Genomic DNA, 23,769 nt, shown 5'->3' with positions numbered 1-23,769 from the left:
GGGCTAGAGTGGATGTTCATGATATTCGCCTCCCTGGAAACGACACGAGGAGGGGTTCTTCCTATCTTGTGGCTGTTCTTCCCGGACATCCGCCAAGCTGTTAAAGACAAGCTCAGCTGTAGACAACGCTTCAAGGTCTCAGCAACGATGACGGTGACAAACGTTGGATACAAAGATCTACAAACCCAGTAGTCACGGCAATTCTCGAAACAAGGGTTGCACGTTTATGTCAGTTGTCTATATTTGCATTTAGAAGCCGTCGTATCAACGAAGATGTCTTTGTCTGTTGGTTCGTTGGCGCTGGTGACACGGCGCATCCATGCGGGCACTAGTTTTAAGGCCATATATACAAATGGTCTTGTTTCTCATTACCGCCCGACACAAAAATTCTACCCGACCCTAAGATTTAAAAAAAAAAATTACACTGAAGAAAATGCAACATTGACTCTCAAAATGTGCATGAATGTTTGACACTTCTAAGTTTTGATTTTCAATCGGAGGAAAGGTGTAAATAATCACAGAAATCAAGCGGTTTAGGACATAAAATAAAATGTAAAAATAAAAATCGCCCGCCCCATATTTTGTTTGAAAAAAACGACGAGAAACAAGAATATTTTTTTATGTGGCCTAACGTGTCATTTAATACTGGTCAAAGGACTTAGGCAACCATGGCGTCCCCAATCAAAATAGTCCCTTTACCGGATTGGATTCAATCGTCTCGCCAGTAACAGAGAGAAAAAGGACGGACTGTGTCATCGGTCGGATGTATGTGTCTTCGGCTCATCCGAATTCGAAATGAACCAAGTGGTGGTAGATATGGGGAAAGACTGTCAGGGTGAGAATCACGTCTGTGAATGTTGAGTGAAGTCTCGTCGTATTGTGGCCACAAAGGTAGAAGAAACTATTGATATGATTGTCTAGTGACATCGAGCACTGAACATCTTGCTGACTCTCCTGATGGATGCTGGGGAAACGTGGTCCAATCAGTGACGTTGAAGGAGACGGTGGATACAGAGAATCTCTGAAGCGCCGTACAATCACGCCGTGAAAATGTCAGTAAATTGGCCCTACGAATGCTTCCTGCAAAATTGTATGCAAATATTTCCTGCGTGTGAGTTGGTCAGACTATAAGCCGCAAGCTGAAACATACTCTTCACGTCACGGTCTGATACATAAACGTTGTAAATGTACCTTGCCTGAAGATATATATTTCAGTAAATATTAGTGTAAATATTATATATTTACTAAAATCATTTTAATCCCCCTTCCTATTCTCGTTGAAGCCCATAAACGATACAGCGTTACAATAGACGAATATTAAGAAAGTGGGGGGGAATTTTTCGTATATGCATATAAAACCTAAGTTTAACCATTCCTTGAAATAAATTTCTTACTTCTTCATTTTCTTTTGGGGGCGGGCTTGGTGTCGGTGATGGTGAGGTTGGTTTTGTTGTTGTTGGTGTTTTAAAATCGCCCAGGGGAGTCCATTCGGACTTGTTCGCCTAATTCTTCAAGGACCTCTCTCTTCGTGTGAGGGAACTGTGCGGTGGCATAGCCGTTAAAGCGTTCGCTCGTCACGCCGAAGACCCAGGTTCGATTCCCCACATGGGTACAATGTGTGAAGCCCAATTCTTGTGTCCCCCGCCGTGTTGTTGCTGGAATATTGCTAAAGGCAGCGTAAAACTAAACTCACTCACTCATATTTGTTCCAATAGTAGTTTTTCATTGTTGGTTGGTTGGTTTAAGCCGCACTTAGCAATATTCCAGCTATATGGCGGCTATTTGTAAATAATCGAGTCTGGATCAGACAATACAACAGCATCAATCTACGCAATAAGGATACGATGTCATGTGTCAACCAAGCCAGCGAGCCTGACCACCCGATCCCGTAAGTCGCCTCTTACAAGCATGGGTTACTGAACATCAATTCTAACCCGGGTCTTGCGTTACGGCTTTAAGTTTACGAGTATGCCGGCAGGTCACAAACTGACTATAGTCAGTTACCTTTGGGAACAATAAAAAAAACTACTAAGCTAATTCATTCAGGTCTTTTTAATATATTTCAGGATCGTGATTCCATCGAAGGTAGACTCCAAAGGGGCTGATGTTGGACCTCAGTTGTTGTTGAGTCTGTGGTACTGTATCAAAAGAATTAATAAAAATTAAAATATTACTTTAAAACGATAACCACTGTCACATTCTATAAAATCCAGTGATTGAAACATTTTATACTTATGCAAAATAGATCAAAAACAATTTCTCACTAAATGCTGAAAGTATTATCAGAAGACTAGAATTTGACTCCGAGAGGATTAAACAGGTACAATGTAAGAGTAAGTCTTACGTCGTTTTTAGCAGAGGCGGGGAACAGGACAAATGGGCTTCACATATTGTATGTCATGTCTACATTCCAACCGGTACCTTCGGCATGACAAGTGAACAGTTAAATGAAATCAAATGACCTCAACAACTGAAAGCTGCTTATGAAACAGAGTGGGCAATATACAATCTCCGGGCACTTGAAATAACCTCTAGGCGCATCCCCCGCCCCTTGTTTAGGTAATGGTAAATACAGCGGATTACCAGAAACAAAGAACAGCAAAACAAAACAAAGCAAAAAAACCCTAACAAACAAAAGACCCCACCCACCCCGAAAACCCCGAAACAAAACAAAACACAAACACAAAATGAAACAAAACAATCAATAACATAATTTTTTGTTGAAAAGGGAGTTAACTCTTGGAATAACTTCGGCTTCGGTCGTACCGGTTGTCATCAGTCGCTCTGTCTGTCTGTCTATCGTGACGTCCAAATGAAACCATACCAAGAGACAGTAACTTCAATTAATTTATAATGTGGAGAATTGAAATTACGTAGCTTTAGTACGTGAGACAGTCACGGACAAACAGATGACCGGATAGGCAGACACACGCATACACAACATACACACGCACGCACGTTGGCACACACACACCACAAACGTTCATCCATCCGTCATACACACATACATATACTTGAACTCGTCCGTTGCGTCCGAAGAGCGAGTTGAATATCACCAACGGCCATTACTTACACTGGGTTCACGTCCTGGTCCAGTGTCTCAGCACGGCAATCACCATGACGCCCACCATCAACCACAGGTGCACCATCTGAGCCGTGGCCCCGGCGCTGGACATCGAATAGTCCTTCTGTCCCTACGAATGTAATAGAGATTTAGTGGCTCTATACGTATGGCAGCTATATATACTACCGTCAAAAATTAAAGGAAGAAATTAAATGAGGGTTTAATGAAGATAAATGACTGCAAAATGAATAAGGAGCGTGTAGATCAATATGATCATGGTGCCTGCCATGTTGGGTGATGTATGTACATCATCTTGATAGATCCGTGAAGATCTGGGTTAGAACTGATCTTCAGTAGCCCATGCTTGTCGTAAGAGGCGACTATCGGGGTCGGGTGGTCAAGCTCGCTGGCTTGGTTGCTCATGCTGTTGATCACTGGTTTCTCTGGTCCAGACTCGATTACTTACAGACCGCCGCCATATAGCTGGAATATTGCTGAGTGTAAAACTCACTCACTAACTCATCATGATGGTTTCACGTTGATTAACGTGTATATGGTTGCTCTTCGTATTGCCCGCTATTCGACCTGAAGAGTAACCCCAAGCCGAGCGTTGGGTCTCTGCCCTAGAACATCCCCCTAAACGCTTTATAGGGAACATATCAGGGTTTTTAGCCTGTCCAGTGTTCTTATGTATTCTTGCAGCTTGCAGGGGACAATTTCTGCCAATACTTCTGACAAATGGACGACAGGAAGGTAAATCTACCTGGGCTGTGTGGAAGATGTTAGAATTCGCCTTCTTGTTGTGCGGAATTCAGATAATTAGTTTTAAAAAATCAAATTGTATTTTTGTAGGTAGTACTGAAACAAATGAGCAGTCAAGCTAATGGATCACATGACTGGCTCAGGTCTGGTCAAACTCAGTATTTACTGAAACAATATCATTTTACATACCAAAATCTGGCCCATGATCATCTTGAAACACAGACAAATCGTTCATGCGTTTCAGTGCATCGGGAGAAAATGACTCCCAAAAGCAATCCCAATGTTTTATGTACCCATTCGGAAGTATTTCATGTGGTGCCATATTACAGTGGATGAAACGGAGTACATGTATATATTACCTGAGGTTCCAAATGATCATAATCTCCCATCTGAAAAGGAAAAAAAATGGTTTTCGAGTGTGGTATAGGAGAAGAGTCTTAATACATAGCTAAACCAGTGAAGAGATGTGCGTCAGAAGAGAGAAAGAGTGTGTTTGTCGGACATGCGCACAGACCAGCTATTGGATGAAAACATTTGGCGAAGACTAGTACAGAGGAGTGAATGTCGGTTTACTAAGTGCCTGTCCGACCAACACGCCGCGATATCATTATCTGGTCGAAATTAACAACCGAGAGAAGGACGGGTTGGAACTTCCACACAATCCCTCCTGAATCAGACCCTGATATCCAAGTCTCTCTCTCTCACACACACACTTACACCACACACACTCTCTCTCTCACACACACACACACTCTATCACACACACACACACACCCTCTCTCTCTCTCTCAAATCAATAATAACAAAGAAGACGCCACAATTCTTGTGCAAGGTTGCCTCCTGTGGGCGCACCAGGATCCGATGATGGACCCGATGTTCACTCACACTTTTGGTTAAGCTAGGGCAGTCTCAGACCTGCATGCACTACTCCGAGAATTCATACCAAACTGACCCGCCTGGGTGTTACTACTTCTGTTAAAACTAACGTGTTCAGCTGTTTCTTCACCTTGAATTAACTGTTTCCTTACCTTGAATTAGCTGTTTCCTTACCTTGAATTAGCTGTTTCTTTACCTTGAACTAGAGAAATGATCAACCGACTTTCTCAGTTGCGTGTTGGTGCTTGGTCTGCCCTGCGCACAGTGCAGGAGACAAGTACCGCACGTAATACCCTGTTTGACATTAACCAAAGTGTTCAGCCAAATGGGACGTGTCAAGTATAGTTTCATGTGAAACATTTACACACTTTGTGTCTCATTATTCGGTAATTTGGAGTAATTAACTTCGGACGTGTCAAATTAATGCTTCCTATATGATGACCTGGTTGAAGTTAATAAATCCAAATTACTGAATAATTCGACTAAAACGTGGATGAGCGTGTAATATATAAGCACGTATGCATGTAATATATATGGAGTGGATGTTACGCTTTTCAGTTCCAATCCTGAACAAGAAATTGTTAACATCCTGTATAAAATGTCGCCTATTATGTCACACAGATTACATCTGTGATACCCCGCTGTGATTTCAAATGTCTCCACAATCAGTTGCGCATTTACACTGGTTGGACCAAGCTATTGCTGGAAGTCAACGCTGCAACTCAGCGGAAGGAGATCAAAATCACAGGGGCGTGTCACGCTTAGAAACAGCGTTAGAAAGACATATAGGTACATAGACCCTACCTTAGTACTATATAAAAGGAACTAGGGTAGGGTCTATGTACCTATATGTCTTTCTAACGCTGTTTCTAAGCGTGACACGCCCCTGTGATCAAAATGACACCCTCCACCCCTCATATATACTCCCCATCAACAGTTTATATTCACTTTAAACACTCACTATATGTTATGTATATATATGTGGTTACATCAAGATGAATTTATCCACTAACTTGGGGGAACCAACTGCAAATCTTCTGCAGATGAATTGCACGAGGATCATGCATCAACTTGCTGAAAGGTATGTGCAAATATCGTGTATGTGAACAACTGCGTTTTGGTGTAAAGTTTTGTTAAGAATTCGCCAATTTTCACTGAGTTTCATCATTATTGAACTCATGACAATAACCTTTTCAACGTTACGAATTTGTTTTACAATACATCAGTTCATGTGTAAACAGTACCCTTGAACTGTACAGAATGTTTTGCAAAATCTAGTTTAGATCAGTTGTCTGAAGTAAGTGGCTACATTTAAACTAGTGAGTCTAAACTTTTGATGGGGAGTATATATTGGACGATACTAAACAACATGCTTTCGACCCCGAACTTCTACCTAGCTCAACTTGACCTACGTCCGTATCTCTTCCCTGTCGGGGCCGTTTCTGGTGTCCCTCTGATATTGCTGGAATATTGCTAAAAGCAGCGTAAAACCACACTCACTCACTCACTCTCTTCACTGTCCATGGCTTACAAAATAGGTGTTTACGGTGTCTGTGTTATTTACAAAGAACCCAAAGGATCTGTAATGTTGTGGCCACCTGTTTTTTTCTGATGGCCATGAGTCTGCTCGTACAACCTCGCTGCCAACGGAACCACCTAGTATGGCAGAATACCGCCATTTTCAGCAGCAGACGACATGAGGGTTTGTGGCAGATGATAATGTGGCCAAAGTGGGCAGCAGAGGGTTAGTGTATTTGTATTTGTGTGTGTTCTGAAACACATTTCTTCATGTTTGAAATGCTGACGTTCAGGTAACAAATGTATAATCTCTATTTGGGCAGCTTTGTAATGCATGCACAAATAAACAGGATGTCAAGAGATCGATTGTGTTATGTTTTCATATATCTTTGTGTGTAAACCCAGGATATTTGGATGCCTGATTTTCACCAGTCAGAATTAAGCAGTCTTCAGTGTGATATAGAAGAACGCTGGTTTATATAAAACAGAAAAGTTAAGGTCCTGCACCATTCTACTGTATTATTTGGACGTGTGTATGATGTTAGTTGTAGTATGCAATATTCCTGCGGTATTCAGACTATGTAAACAAGCGGTCATAAAACGCCGAGGTGTACGTTGACAAACAATCCGACAGGACACATAATGAGACACGGATCCTAAATGTAATTAGACCTCCATTATCATAACCTATTTTAGCGAACAAAATAGTCCATCAGCTGATTTGGTGAATGGTAGCTGGTTTTGACGTTCTGGTAAGTCTTTGGACTGACCTTACAGTCAGTTCGCCGTGGCGAGTTGCGTACCTTAGATGTACCAGAAACCAGTTATCCTGGACTCACATACTGGTTCGCCCTTTAACATGATTCTCGTGTTGTCAGCACCATACTAGTGTTAGGTGGTTTCACCAGCATTGTTGGAGCGGTGGGGTGTCTAATGGTTAAAGCCTCCGCTCGTCATGTTGAAGATTGGTACAATGAGTGAAGCCCATTTCTGGTATCCCCTGCCGTGATATTGCTGGGATATTGCTGACAGAGGCGTAAAACCCAACTAACTAACTCACTCACTCACTGCAGTTGTAAACATCGTATGCCTTCAGCACCTTGAGCAATCTTACTTCTCTTACTGTAGCCGGATGAAAATTGCTACCTAAAAGATTTAAAAAATAGGGGTCCACTCAAAGATTGGGTTTTCTTTTACGCCGCTTTCAGCAATATTCCAGCAATATCACGGCGGTTGATACCAGAAATGGGCTTCACACATTGTACCCACGCGTCTTCATCATGACTAACCATTAGGCTACCCCACTGCCCCCAGCTCAAAGACATCCAAACGAACTAAGAATCATTTTAAAAGAAAACATCCATTTGTGAAAAACGTTTATTTGCAATATTAGTGACAAACTCAAAATCAAATGAATTTGTCGATTAGGCTCGACTCTTTTCATTAAATATAAGACACATATTCACATAAAAGGCATAACGGTAAAGTGACATGAGGTTATCTTCTCTTAGAAGAGCCGTATGTGAGATACAACCCAAACAGACAAAGATTTGTACATATAGTGCCAAACGACGAACACCGGGGATAACCAACGTAAGCAAATGGGAAGATCTTGACCAAGGGACGCAACTCTGCATCACGCCCATGTAAGCTTAGCAATTGACAATGGGAATTTCTCTTTGATTTCTTTGGTTTTGCAGCATTTCATAAGCTGTCGAAAGCCATAACGAAAATCTTTGCCAAGAAACCATACAACGGGAATGAGGGCGCTCCGTGAAACGCGAAGGAAGTGTACAATTCGGCTTCCTAGTATATACATATCACATTCTTCATCGTTAGAACAATTGTTATCCCCGTTCTTTAACTTAAAATACATCTGCAAGGCAAAAACTGGAAAACTGAGAACCACTGTTAATATACTGACTAGCAGCACGTCAAACATGAACTCACGTCTTTCATCTTCCGGGTCACCGCGCGGTACGCGGTTGTCTCCCCTTGACGGAAATGATTTACCGCATACTGAGCCGCAAATTGAAATATTTCTTCTGTATAAGACAAGTACTGTTGTCAGAAATGATGTCATCACTAAAAACAGACACATTAATGGATAGGTAAGCAGTAGAAGAGCCACGTGGCGTTGTGGAGATATTGTGTACATGCAGGGATGGCCTCTTATAACGAGGGGCTCTATTATAACGTGGTATAACGGGATAAACCCCAAACACGCCATGGCCCATGGGAGGATCATCAACGCAACTGCGATGTATGGACGTTTATAACGCTTGTCAAACAGGGTTGTGCAAACTGTGAACAACATGACAATATTCAACATGCTGAGCGCTAGCCAGGTGAACGCCGGGTGGAAGCTTGAGTCGTACAGTTCGGCAAACAGTTTCAGTTCGCAGAAATGAATCCATTTGTCTCTAATGTTGAACTCTGCCAACAGAGGGAGCACCGCTACTGAATAGATGAGGTCAGCAAAGGTCAAATTGAGAACATGGATGTACTTGGGTGATGATCGAAGCGATTTGTCACTGACGATGACGCAGATGATGAGGAGGTTGATGATTGTGATGAGAAACGCTAGAACTATGTGTAGAGTGGTTTCGACTGACTGGTCCCCGTCGAGAAGTTCAACATCGTCGTAGTAGGACGTGTCGTTGTCAGGGATGCTCTGGAATGAGTAACAGTGAAGTGAGAGAAGGTCGTTCTACCTCATAACCTGCACCAATCTGACAGATATAATTCAAAACCTTAAAAATACAATACATACATAACGTTCTGCAGTATTCAACAATAATACGGCAGCCGAATAGTCGACAGCATGCCACTGTAGTATGTCAACACATTATTGCAGGGACCCGTAAACATCCGGGTTACGATTGGTCTTCAGCAACCATGCATGTCATAAGAGGCGACTAACGGGATCGGAGGGTCAGGTTCGCTGACTTGGTTGACACATATCACCGTATCCCAGTTCCATAGATCGATGCTCATGATGTGAATCTATAGACTGTCTGATCCAATTGCGATTATCTACAGACCACCGTCATATAACTGGAATATCGCTGAGCGCGTCGGTAAGCAGCAGACAAGTAAACATTACTGCAGGTCCCTGTTATAGTCTGTTTGCAGTGAAAACGTACCGATGAATTTCACTTTCAACAAAAAAGTAAATCAAATAAAGTGAAATTAAGATTGCGAATCCTCATAATTTTTCCTTGCGAATTGAACATTTGAATCTCAGAATTTTATTCATCTTATGATAAACGTTGTTTAACAAACGATCATAGATTCAAATCGCTATTATTGGTTTGTATTACAAGGGGATAAGCGCAGTAGTTGGAACACTGAAACAAATGCAGTGCGGTACGTGATGAGCGTTAACTTAGACCAACCCTACTTGATCTCGGTGTTTCATTTATTGTGCATACACCCTTGTGTATTTAAATGTTCAGTTGGCAAGGTACAATTATGAGCATTCGCAATCTTAATTTAACTTTATTCGATTTACTTTCTTGTTTAAAGTGAAATTCATCGGTACATTCACTAGCAAACTTAACTATTGTACAAAACCCAACAGGACCGAGATAAGAATAGTTCTCCAGAACGCTATTGTTCGTCACACCAGGTAACTAAATTTGATCAGGCTTGGTTGATTGTTGATCATCGTTACCTATGTTGTTACAATAACAACCGGTCTTTGGTCAAAGACTTTTATATCAGGGAGAAAAGACGGTGTAGATTATCCCTGATTATATACACACCATGATATTGGTAGAATAGTGTTGCTTATGTCATACAACAACTATCAAATCTCCGATGAGAATGGGCTCTGAGGGAATGACTCTAACTTTGAATCCCAAATGAGGAATTAAAACAAATCAATGACAATTATTGGCACTGAATCATATACGAGCAACGTCGATATGAAGGAGAATTGCACAGACCACTTCGGCAGTATGGCTTTCCGAAATGGGCGGGCCGCACCGTAATACACATGTGAAATGAATATTAAAATTGTTGAAAATAAAACTATTTTATTTGATATTAAAACTGACAGCTTAACCTACTTAGGCTTGATTTGCAGGTAAAGGGACATAACTCTTGGGAACTTAATTTCCCCCAGCCTTCACCTCTGGTCCAAGGGAGATAACCCTTTTTATTAAGGTGCTAAGGGCCTTGTTTATGTTTGTTAATGAGCTAAGGGGCATGACAGTTTCAAGGTCACCTTGGAACCATAGCAGACGAAAATAATATGCAGTGAGAATTTGCAGTAAAAAGAAATGGAAGACACAGATTCCTTCTGTATCAGTGAGTGGGGTTCTTCATCAGGACTGAGTAGCATTACTCTGGACATTCTTTCCAAGGAAGAAATTGTGTCAAAGCAGTGTTTATTGAGATTATCAACAGATGATGTGCTTGAACTGAAACTGCCTCTTGGGCAACGTAATGCTCTTTTGGAAGCTGTGAAATTGCTGCGGCAACCTTCAACAACTACATTTCAGCAAGAATGTGGAACTAATATTGACAGCAGTGCTGGAGTAACAACTAGGGATTTGTCTAAGATGGTTGAACTCAATGACTTACTAAAGGGAATGTCGGCCTACCGGCCTACCTTTAGAATACAGCACCACAAACTTTAAAAATACGTCATAATACCCTTTTACGTAATGTAATGTGATTTTGTTCGAAAGCACGTTCTGGAAACAATGCCTTATGACGCCTGCATGGCAACACGGTTGTCTGGCTCAGCGAGTGCGTATAAGCTCCGCTCACTGGTGTTTCATCTCTACGAGCTATGTCATTGCATAAGCCCAACGATGTTGAGAGTTTCCAGTAGTTGTATACCGGCGGATGCGCAATATTTTGCAAGCACCAGTTTGAAATATTTTTCTTTTTTCACTAATACGCTCATATTTATTTGTATTACGGGCTGCTGAGGTGTTATGTTTTGTGTATTTTGTATTTTTTAATTTTTTAAATTTACATATTATATATTTGTCATTCAGTAATTTGCACCATTACATAGAAAAGTGTTTTATTAGTATTTTATTTTTCGAAGCGGTAATAATGCATTACACTAGACACGTCAGTCGTGTTTGCGCCGGTTCGGTCAATGCATTCTATTTATTAGGATTAATTCAAGGGATTGGGGTTAGGGGGCTAGGGCTAGGGCTAGGGCTAGGGCTAGGGCTAGGGCTAGGACTAGGACTAGGACTAGGGTTAGGGTTAGGGTTAGGGTTTAGGGTTTAGGGTTAGGGTTGGGGTTGGGGACCTAATGCAATATATAGTAGGTACATGTCCGGTGGTTCGGTCAATGCATTCTATTTATTAGGATTATTTCAAGTGGTTAGGGTTAGGGTTAGGGCTGAGGGTTTAGGGTTTAGGGTTAGGGTTAGGGTTAAGGTTAGGGTTAGGGACCTAATCCAATATAGCAGGTACATGACCGGTGTAATACGTGAGTACCATTTGTTGTTTTTCCTTTTTGCATTTTAATACTTTTATTTCACACAAAAACGGGAAACCAAAAACGTCGAAAGTACATTATGAAATGGGTTAATGTAGACATTATTATTATTATTAAAGTAAGACTGCATTACACTAGTCAGTCGTGTTTGTGCCGGTTCGGTCAATGCATTCTATTTATTAGGATGAATTCAAGGGATTGGGGTTAGGGTTAGGGTTAGGGCTAGGGCTAGGGCTAGGGGCTTAGGGCTTAGGGGTTAGGGTTAGGCTAGGCTAGGGCTAGGCTTAGGCTTAGGGTTGGGGTTGGGGTTGGGGTTGGGACCCAATGCAATATAGTAGGTACATGTCCGGTGGTGGTTCGGTCAATTCATTCTATTTATTAGGATTATTTCAGGGGGTTAGGGTTAGGGCTGAGGGTTTAGGGTTAGGGGTTAGGACTTAATCCAATACAGCAGGTACATGTCCGGTGTAATACGTGAGTACCATTTGTTGTTTTTCTTTTTGCATTTTAATATATACTTTTTTCACACAAAAAACGGGAAAACCCAAAACGTCGAAAGTACATTATGAAAAGTTAGGGTTAGGGCTAGGGCTAGGGGCTTGGGAGCTTGGGGGTTAGAGAGTTAGGGGCTGGGGCTAGGGCTTGGGGCTTAGGGTTGGGGTTGGGGTTGGGGTTGGGGACCTAATGCAATATAGTGGGAGTACATGTCCGGTGGTTCAGTCAATTCATTCTATTTATTAGGATTATTTCAGGGGTTAGGGTTAGGGCTGAGGGTTTAGGGGTTAGGGTTAGGGACTTAATCCAATACAGCAGGTACATGTCCGGTGTAATACGTGAGTACCATTTGTTGTTTTCTTTTTGCATTTTAATATATACTTTTTCACACAAAAACAGGAAACCAAAACGTCAGAAAGTACATTATGAAATGGGTTAATGTAGAAATTTTGGACTAATGGAAATTGGCCTGAATTTGCACTCAAGCCTCTTTCACACGCAACATAAATTTTGTTCAGTAATGATTCGAGGCTAACTCACCCTCGTGCCGTCACTACACATGCTCATGTCTCCCTCGTTTCTTAGTGCGATCCACATTATCCTTACAGTGTTCCCTACATCACTTTTCTGTCACAAAATCACCGATTTATATAAAAGCGCGTCATTCATGCATGCACCGTGAAATCTACGTCTGACGCCTGACGTCAACAACCCTTTTCAGTTTGAGGCATATCGGCTCATTCCACGCCACACGTTAATTTGTAGATTACGGAATGGGACGAGTGTGCCAAATGGCATCGGATCCATTCGGCAATTGTCCGAAGAATAAAATCACGCGACACCAAGTCTACCCGTAGCATTCGTAATTGTCCGTGACCTATTCGACTCTTTCCGTTCATTTCCGTGACGTCACAGGAATGACTCGATAAATTTGCACATTGTGCAACAGTGTGGACGTAGCTCAGTCGGTTAGCTGTCGAGCTAACAATCCGAAGGTCACGGGTTCGCGTCCGACGGGTCTCACAAACTGGTTGCTTGTCTTAATGACATGTGACCTACGGCAGAGATCGTCCTCACGAGAAGTTGTGGTGCTGTATTCTAAAGGTGCTCCGGAATGTCTGACCTCCATTTAAAAGACTATCTGAACTTCAATAAATGTGAAGAAGAGATCTGTGCCAAGGACAAATCACGGAAAGGTGAGAAACCCCATTTGATACCAGACTTTATCAATAAACCAAAATCATCTGTATCCAGTGATGAAACTCCCATTTTTTAGTGAGGGTGACAATAAGCTGTTCATGAGAAGTAACTCTAAGCCAACGCCAGAACAAGTCTCCTTATCTCAGTGGATTTCTGCTAATGCTAGGATATTACGCAAGCTAGTCGATGAGGGTAAAACTGACATGACTGGAGTAAAATCTTACCTGGATTACACTGCTCAGATTGGCGACTTTGCGCAGACCTACACCACACAGTCAATAATGTTACTTGATGACAAACATAGAAGGCGACTATCAGATGAAGGTAGCACAAGTTGGAATTGTGTAAATTTCCATGACATGTTCCACTACCTAGAAAAGAAATCTACTGCACCAAGCACAAGAAAGCCTCCCACAAGTTCAGCTCCTCATCATAGGAACAGACAAGTAGATCAGTTTGGGAAACTGATATGCATTAACTTCCAACACCCTTCTGGTTGTAAGTTTCCAAACTGTAAATACAGTCACACATGCCTTGTACCAGGATGCAATGAGAAACACCCACAGTTCGAACATCGCAAGGACAAGGAGGTGCCTCCTCGTTTCCGTCCCTCCATGTATTGATAGCCCCCTGGGTAAATGCTTGCCAACTTGTCAAGTTGAACTGAAGAATGACAAAGACTCAGATTTCATCCTTGATGGTGTTGTTAATGGTTTTCGGATTATTTCTCAGGATGCAGAACTTAAGCCTGTTAGGTGTAAAAACTATAAATCAGCTACAGATGAACATTCAAAAGCATTAGTTGAGAAACAGATTATTCAGGAAATTGAATGTGGAAACTATCTTCCATGTAAAAAACCTGTGACTATTATCAGTAGTTTAGGAGCCATTCCCAAAAGTGATGGCAAGGTAAGACTGATCCATGACTGTAGCAGACCAGTTGGTTACAGCCTTAACTCACATGCTACTACTACCAGCTTTACATATGAGACTATAGATAATGCCTTGAAACTGCTACCCCCCGGAGGATATATGGCCAAAGTTGACTTAAAACATGCCTACCGCAGTGTACCCATACATCCGGATTGCTATGCAGCTACTGGGTTATCTTGGACTTTTTCAGGTGGAATAATACCTAACTATTTTGTGGACACAAAACTTCCCTTCGGTGCCTCGATGAGCCCACAGGTTTTCAATCGTCTTTCTACAGCTATATCGAGGATGATGAAACGTAGAGGGTTTGTGATAGTTGCCTACATGGATGATTTTTTGATCATTGGTAAATCAGAAGCAGAGTGTCAAAACTGTTATGATACCCTACTTACCCTGCTAGTTAATCTTGGATTTACAATTAACTATGAAAAAGTGGAAGCACCGTGTCAGAAGCTGGTATTTCTTGGAATTGAAATAGACAGTGTGGCAAAAACATTATCATTACCTCATGATAAACTAGATTCGTTGAAAGTTCTTCTGAGGTCCTGGTCCAGTAAGAAGAAAGCAACAAAACGTGAACTTCAAGTGCTCGTGGGAAAACTTAACTGGGCATCTCGTGTTGTGTATGGTGGACGTACTTTTCTTCGTCGTCTAATCGATATCATGAACTCTTTAAAGCGCAGCTCACATCATGTGCGACTGTTACAGTCCTCTAGAAAAGATATTCAGTGGTGGATAACATTTTGCAAAACCTTCAATGGTACCTGCAGCTTCCTAGATGCTATTCCGGTGCCCGTGCATGATTTCTCCACTGATGCTTGTTCTACTGGTGGCGCAGCATATTACAAGAATGACTGGTTCTACTGCAGCTGGGAATCTGATTTTCCCAATATGTCGAATGAACACATCAACTTGAAAGAACTATTTGTTGTATATCTTTCAGCTAAGCGCTGGTGCAAGAGATGGCGCAATAAACGCATTGTTGTTTACACTGACAATGTCACTGCAAAAGCATGCATCAATAAGGGAACTTGCAGTAATCCTCTTGCAATGTCGTGGCTTCGTGACTTGTTTTGGCTGTCGGCGGTGCATAATTTCCGTCTATCAGCTAGACATATCCCTGGTGTCCTTAACTTCGCAGCCGACTCGTTGAGCCGACTACATGATCCTAGTCATCTAAGCAAAGCAGTGCCTTACCTTCAGGCATTACCTCATGACTGTGGTTCATGTAATTCCTTGACCATGCTGATGATCTGGGACCAACATATGACTGATAGGGCATTTACTTTTTTTGCAGGCCCAGTGGGAGAACAATGGACACTGCTTAGATCTGAATTGTTGCAGCTAAAAAGTCATTGTTATGCGGATTCAACTAAAAGGACGTACTCATCAATGAGGTCAGCATACCTGCGTTTTTTGCCTCTACTTTGGATTGAGACCTGTGCCAGCGGATACACTAACCATCCTACTGTATGTAGTGTTTCTCGGGCGGACACTGAAAGCAACCAGTATCCCCAATTATGTGAATGTTGTGCGCCTTATGCATGTGGAAGTTGGACTCCCAAACCCGACAGATAACTGGGAGTATAAACTCCTACTCAGGGGTGTCAACCGGTTGAAAGGTGTACCACCCAAACAGAAGTTGCCTATCACTGTTCACATCTTTCAGGAAATTCGTAACAGGATCAATACATCTATTGCCTTCTATAAGGCATTCTGGGCAGCCTGTGTTATTGCCTTCTTCGGCTTTCTCCGTAAATCTACATTGTTGCCCCGGAAAGAGAGCGATACCCCCTCTCATTGTCTCCTCATGTGTGATGCTAGCTTGTCTGATGACAAAAAATCTGCAACCATAGTGATCAGACACGCCAAGACAATTCAGTTTGGACAAAGAGTACTCAGGTTGCCCCTCCACTGGATTCCGGGCTCACCCCAGTGTCCAGTGAAAGCTCTAGACAACTTACTCCAGCTGTTTCCACCGTCAATCTCACAACAAGGTATTCCACTTTTTTCCTACTTGGACAATCATATACCTGACTTACTATACCTTTGTGAGCACCCTCAAGAAAATCTTGACTGTATGTGGATACAAGGCAGATGACTTTAGCGGACATTCCTTCCGACGAGGAGGTTGCACATTTGCCTTTAAAGCTGGACTGTCAGCACCGTTCATTAAACTGAGAGGTGACTGGAGATCCAATGCATATGAACGTTACATCACTTTAGATGATGAGTTACATGAGAGAGTGTCGCAAGTGCTCAGTTTGTATGTACTTTCTAGTTAACTGATCTTTGGGGGTTTGGAGGAAATTGCAGTGTTCGTACTGATTAATTACATGTTTGGATTTGTTAATGTTGTCAAGTTAAAATAAACTTGACCCTTTTCCCCCCCAAAGATCAGTTGTTGTGTTATCATTAGTATTGTTACACGTTTTGATAAACTATGGAAGGTTTAAGTCCAAATTAAGGGTATTTGACCCAAAGCCAACACACGACTTTACACTATAGCAACATGCACCACTGCACTTATTTGGTATTAAAGTGGACATGAGAGGGCTGTTTTGCCTTGTGTAGAACCGTCCTGCAGGGAACGATACTCAACAGTGTATAGTCACTGTGGTTGTGAGGTGACAAACAAAATGCCCGGGGAAATAGAGGTCGATATTCGTAAAGCATTTTGAATCATAAAAAAAAATCATGAGTTATTCCACGGCAGTAAAAAGCGGTGCAAACACAGATATCTCCTTAACTGTGAGAAACATCTGAAATGAACAGTAACATTTAATGATTGCTCCCTCATTCATACTGAATACTTGAGAATTGATCCGGTGAAGGTTTATTTGTCTTGGTTCGATTCCTGACTCGCTTACGTCATAGGATCATTATGGTTTTGCGCTGTTTTGAGCAATATCCCAGCGGGGAACACCGGAAATGGGCAGAACTGGGAATCGAACCTGAGATTTTGACGTGAAGAGCGAACGCTCAAACCAATTGGTTATCCACCGCCCCCGCATGGTGGTTTTTTAATAAATTGTTATAAACTGAGTTATAAATGAAATGACCGTTTCACTTGGGCCTGGCACCTTAAGGTTTTTTTCAATAATCATTATATTAGCGAGGGTTTAACGACGACATCTGGCACCAATTTAACTTTGTCTTCAGGATGACAACTACCAACGTAGCTGGTTGTCTGCTTTTGATATTACAACTCTTACATGTTTTGGAGTAGTAGCCATGTTGGGGGACAGTAGCCATGTTGGTGACAGTAGCCATGTTGGTGACAGTAGCCATGTTGGTGACAGTAGCCATGTTGGTGACAGTAGCCATGTGGGTGACAGTAGCCATGTGGGTGACAGTAGCCATGTTGGGGACAGTAGCCATGTGGGGGACAGTAGCCATGTGGGTGACAGTAACCATGTGGCGGACAGTAGCCAAGTGGGGGACAGTAGCCATGTGGAGGACAGTAGCCAAGTGGGGGACAGTAGCCATGTGGTGGACAGTAGCCAAGTGGGGGACAGTAGCCATGTGGGGACAGTAGCAGTAGCCATGTGACAGGAGCCGCTGGTAGCCAAGTGGGGACAGTGGGGACAGTAGCCATGTGGCGGACACAGTAGTCACAGTAGCCAAGTGGGGGACAGTAGCCATGTGGCGGACAGTAGTCAAGTGGGGGACAGTAGCCATGTGGAGGAGAGTAGCCATGTGGGTATGCAGCAACATGTCGGGTATAGGAGCCTGTTCGGTACAGTAGCAACGAGATTCACATGGCCGGAAATTTTAATGTTTTGTTATAATTAAACGATTCGTTTATCTTTCTCTCAAAAAAATATACAAATCCAAAACGTTTTGTTTTGAAACTAGAACAAATCATTCTCTTAATCTCCGCGATAAAGAACCACAGACGCACTCGCTACAAATGTGGTATGTACAGAAATATTAATTGCTCTTGAATATATCTGGCTTCACTTGTAATTGACATAACTTAGTGATGAATAACTGTCGTATATGGCAATACATACTGGACCAGACTGATCGGCATACCGAACAAATTGATGACAAAACGACGTAGATATTCCTTAATTAAAGCTACTAATTGGAATGACTGAATTATTGGTAGGGGGTCCTTTACCAATTGCACATAATGGGAGATGTGACCTTATGAAAAAGTACAAAGGGTGGCTAATAGAGATAATTAGCCAATGTGCTTTGCCAAACGTTGGCATAATACAGTTTCTCTTCCTAACATGGTATTTACAATTAATTTTTCTTTACAACATTATGTCGTTGTTTCACATATATGCTCTGTCATTGGAATGCCATTGAATTGCACCATCTATACAGTATATTTTGTGGTACAAATAGACTTGTGGCCATGTTTGTTTTTATAAATTTTAAGTACTCCCAAATTTTGAAACGTAATAAATATATTATGGATTTTTGACCGATATGCAAGTTGTCATTTACAGAGTATATCGGACTGGTTTACTTCATCAATAACGCTACCTAGTAAGTCATTAGCAACTGACCTGGTTGAATAAGCTGATGCCAAGGTAGTCGTCGTAGTAGGTGGTGAACAGGTTGCTGGAGTTGTCCATCTGGAGGAGGAGGATATTACAGTTAATGGTCAAACTAAAGACAAGGGAGGTGAAGATGATGATGATGATGACGATGATTGTAATGGTGAAAACGTGTGATACTGCTGTTGCTCATGTTGACACTAGCATACACAATGACGACGACTACGACTACGACGTCGACGACGACGACGATGATGATGACGACTACGACGACGACGACGACGATGATGATGAGATGACCAGTGTTTAAGTATAGTGTGCTAGAGCGGAAACTGGGATGATGATGATGATGATGATGATGATGATGATGATGACGATGATGATGATGATGATGAAAGATTGTAATGGTGAAAACGTGTGATACTGCTGTTGCTAATGTTGGCACTAGCATACACAATGACGATGACGACGACTACGACGTCGACGACGACGATGATGATGATGACGACTACGACGACGACGACGATGGTGATGATGATGATGATGATGATGATGATGATGATGATGATGAGGACCAATGTCTAAGTATAGTGTGCATAAAGCGGAAACTGAATTAAGCGTTTTCGTGTAAAATCATTACATTTAAAGATGGCGATGGCACATCCTTTGGTTTTACCGTCCAGCCCTCAACACACAAGCAACCATCCAACTAAACGACAGTAATACATTTTCACTTATGCACTTAAGCCATTAATTCCGTTTCAGACACTGTCAGCGTGAAACGTCTATTTCAAAGACTACAACACAAAACACTTTTCCGATTTGAAGAACACTGTACTCAATACAAGTGTTTTTACATGTTTCTAAAATAGTAATCTTTCAATCAATATTTGATTTTTAAAATGTCGTCGTTCAAGCTCTGGATGATGTTCTGTGATGTTCAGAGCGCTTGATTAAAGCACCCAGAATGTCGACCAGAATCTGACTTACAGTCATATAATGTAATACACTTATCGATAATGAAATAAGTAATGTCTATGATTACATTCGTACTATATGATTTCCAATCGATATTTAATATAAATCAGGGGAAGTAATGACACACTCACCATAAATGAAGCGGCCACATGCCCTGATCTCTCCTTGTCATCCGATCACGATATTTATGCCACGCCGATCATCTATCCATTGCAGAGAATTTCGCTTAGCTGGAAATATCATTCGGAACATTTCGCCAACGCATTTGGAAAGTGTTTTTGTGTAATTATATCCTCGGCTTGAGAGCGCAGACATATTTATGCCATCAACTCAGCTCTGACTGTTGTTTTGCTTTGCAGTGGAAATGACATCAGGATTACTGGATATATTTTGCGGATAATTCAATAAATAAGTTATGAATACCAAATAACGTGAACAGTTACACATAAGTATGTTTTCCCACTTGCATACATGAATGATTGTTAATGGAATGTTCAGAAGTACGAAGACTCTTAAATATGTATAATGGCTTCTCATTATGAGCATTAACTCATAATGTAGTTAAAGACGATGTCGATTTATCGTATTTCAGCATTGGGTATTGTTACATCGACATTTCGATTGAATGCATACGCATTATTCGACATAAATTGCCAAGCAACGAAAGGATATACACATGTTTGTTTGGATGGCGTATGAAAGGGAAAAAGCATGAAATTGCGATGAGTTGGTAATACTAGTATTACGAACGATATTATATGTGCCATGTGAATGAAGACCTCACAACACGTGATCATGCCCAATCTCTCATACCCACCACTCTTTCCTCCTTCCTAATCTTACATAGCCACCACGCTTTCCTCCTTCCCAATCTTACATAGCCACCACGCTTTCCTCCTTCCCAATCTTACATAGCCACCACACTTTCCTCCTTCCTAATCATACATAGCCACCACGATTTTCTCCTTCCCAATCTTACATAGCCACCACGCTTTCCTCCTTCCCAACCTTACATAGCCACCACGCTTTCCTCCTTCCCAACCTTACATATAGCTTTCCTCCTTCCCACTTTACGCTTTCCTCCTTCCTTCCCAATCTTACATAGCCACCACGCTTTCCTCCTTCCCAATCTTACATAGTCACCACGCTTTCCTCCTTCCCAATCTTACAAAGCCACCACGCTTTCCTCCTTCCCAACCTTACATAGCCACCACGCTTTCCTCCTTCCCAATCTTACATAGCCACCACGCTTTCCTCCTTCCCAACCTTACATAGCCACCACGCTTTCCTCCTTCCCAATCTTACATAGCCACCACGCTTTCCTCCTTCCCAACCTTACACATAGCCACCACGCTTTTTCCTCCTTCCCAATCTTACATAGCCACCACGCTTTCCTCCTTCCCAATCTTACATAGCCACCACGCTTTCCTCCTTCCCAATCTTACATAGCCACCACGCTTTCCTCCTTCCCAATCCTTACATAGCCACCACGCTTTCCTCCTTCCCAACCTTACATAGCCACCACGCTTTCCTCCTTCCCAATCTTACATAGCCACCACGCTTTCCTCCTTCCCAATCTTACATAGCCACCACGCTTTCCTCCTTCCCAATCTTACATAGCCACCACGATTTTTCCTCCTTCCCAATCTTACATAGCCACCACGCTTTCCTCCTTCCTAACCTTACATAGCCACCACGCTTTCCTCCTTCCTAACCTTACATAGCCACCACGCTTTCATCCTCCTTCCATCATCACTTACATAGCCACCACGCTTTCTCCTTCCCAACCTTACACTATCCACGCTTTCCTCCTTCACCCACTCCACATAGCTCTCACCACGCTTTCCTCCCTTCCCAATCTTACATAGCCCTCACGCTTTCCTCCTTCCAATATCCTCTTACATAGCCACCACGCTTTCCTCCTTCCCACATCTTACATAGCCACCACGCTTTCTCCTTCCCAATCCTTACATAGCCACCACATACAGCTTCTCAATTCCTGACAGCTTTCTCCTTCCCAATCTTACATAGCTACCACGCTTTCCTCCTTCCCAATCTTACATCAGCCACTACGCTTTCCCAGTCCTCAATCAATAACCCACTCCACATCCAGTCTTCTCAATCTCCTCACCCACTCCACATCCAGTCTTCTCAATATCCTCACTCCACTCCACATCCAGTCTTCTCAATATCCTCACCCACTCCACATCCAGTCTTCTCAATATCCTTCACCCACTCCACATCCAGTCTTCTCAATATCCTCACCCACTCCACATCCAGTCTTCTCAATATCCTCACCCACTCCACATCCAGTCTTCTAAATCTCCTCACCCACTCCACATCCAGTCTTCTCAATATCCTCACCCACTCCACATCCGGTCTTCTAAATCTCCTCACCCGCTCCACATACAGTCTTCTCAATATCCTGACCCACTCCACATCCAGTCTTCTCAATATCTTCACCCACTCCACATACAGTCTTCTCAGTATCACCACCCACTCCACATACAGTCTTCTCAATATCTTAACCCACTCCACATCCAGTCTTCTCAATCTCCTCACCCACTCCACATCCAGTCTTCTCAATCTCCTAACCAACTCCATATCCAGTCTTCTCAATCTCCTCACCCACTCTACATCCAGTCTTCTCAATGTCTTCACCCACTCCATATCCAGTCCTCTCAATCTTCTCACCCACTCTTCTCAATCGCTTCACCCACTCCACATCCAGTCTTCTCGATATCCTCACCCACTCCACATCCAGTCTTCTCAGTATCAACACCCGCTCCACATCCAGTCCTCTCAATATCTTCACCCACTCCACATCCAGTCTTCTCAATATCTTCACCCACTCCACATACAGTCTTCTCAATCTCCTCACCCACTCTACATCCAGTCTTCTCAATCTAATCCCTAACTCCACATCCAGTCTTCTCAATCTCCTCACCCCTCCACATCCAGTCTTCTCAATATCCTCACCCACTCCACATACAGTCTTCTCAATGTCCTCACTCACCACCTCCACATCCAGTCTTCTAAATCTCCTCACCCTCCACATCAGTCTTCTCAATATCCTCACCCCTTCACATCCAGTCTTCTCAATATCTTCATCCACTCCACATCCAGTCTTCTCAATATCTCACCCACTCCACATACAGTCTTCTCTCCAATATCTTCACCCACTCCACATCAGTCTTCTCAATCTCTCCTCACCCCCACATCCAGTCTTCTCAATCTCCTAACCAGCTCCACATCCAGTCTTCTCAATCTCCTCACCCACTCTACATCCAGTCTTCTCAATGTCTTCACCCACTCCATATCCAGTCTTCTCAATCTTCTCACCCACACTCTTTCTCAATCGCTTCACCCACTCCACATCCAGTCTTCCGATATCCTCACCCCTCCACATCCAGTCTTCTCAGTATCAACACCTGCCCACATCCAGTCCTCTCAAATTCCTCACTCACACCACACCCAGTCTTCTCAATATCTTCACCCACTCCACATCCAGTCTTCTCAATCTCCTCACCCACTCTACATCCAGTCTTCTCAATCTAATCCCTAACTCCACATCCAGTCTTCTCAATCTCCTCACCCCTCCACATCCAGTCTTCTCAATCTCCTCACCCACTCCACATCCAGTCTTCTCAATGTCCTCACTCACACCACATCCAGTCTTCTAAATCTCCTCACCCACTCCACATCAAGTCTTCTCAATCTCCTCACCAACTTCACATCAGTCTTCTCAATATCTTCATCCACTCCACATCGTCTTCTCAATCTCCTCACCCACTCCACATCCAGTCTTCTCAATCTCCTGACCCACTCCACATCCAGTCTTCTCAATCTCCTCACCCACTCCACATCCAGTCTTCTCAATCTCCTCACCCACTCCACATCCAGTCTTCTCAATCTCCTCACCCACTCCACATCCAGTTTTCTCAATCTCTTCACCCACT

The 23,769-nt window shown here is 42.6% G+C and overlaps 1 protein-coding gene across 7 annotated transcripts in view; it reads right to left on the bottom strand.

Annotated features, from left to right (window-relative positions):
• Nucleotides 1–2,037: 2,037 nt before the first annotated feature.
• LOC124268980 overlaps nucleotides 2,038–23,769 on the bottom strand; it is a 29,216-nt gene continuing 7,484 nt past the window's right edge. Inside the window, exons 1-5 of one of the 7 annotated variants that reach the window (XR_006896392.1) lie at nucleotides 19,942–20,019; nucleotides 18,842–18,910; nucleotides 4,186–4,215; nucleotides 3,074–3,194; nucleotides 2,038–2,138 (exon numbers count right to left, since the gene is read on the bottom strand). Coding sequence is in view for 3 of the 7 variants with exons in the window: in XM_046704006.1 (XP_046559962.1) it covers nucleotides 7,857–8,894; nucleotides 18,842–18,910; nucleotides 19,942–19,944 (1,110 nt within the window). In the remaining 4 variants the exon portion in view is untranslated. Of the gene's footprint in view, nucleotides 2,139–3,073; nucleotides 3,195–4,185; nucleotides 4,216–4,832; nucleotides 5,007–7,579; nucleotides 8,895–18,841; nucleotides 18,911–19,941; nucleotides 20,300–23,769 lie in introns of those variants that run through there. The other 6 variants (XR_006896389.1, XR_006896390.1, XR_006896391.1 and 3 more) reach the window with 6 other exon arrangements.

The sequence above is a fragment of the Haliotis rubra genome, unplaced genomic scaffold (assembly GCF_003918875.1).
Source record: "Haliotis rubra isolate DU_JTF1 unplaced genomic scaffold, ASM391887v1 Scf141, whole genome shotgun sequence".
Taxonomy (NCBI): domain Eukaryota; kingdom Metazoa; phylum Mollusca; class Gastropoda; order Lepetellida; family Haliotidae; genus Haliotis; species Haliotis rubra.
This window is presented reverse-complemented; position numbering and strand designations above follow the sequence as displayed.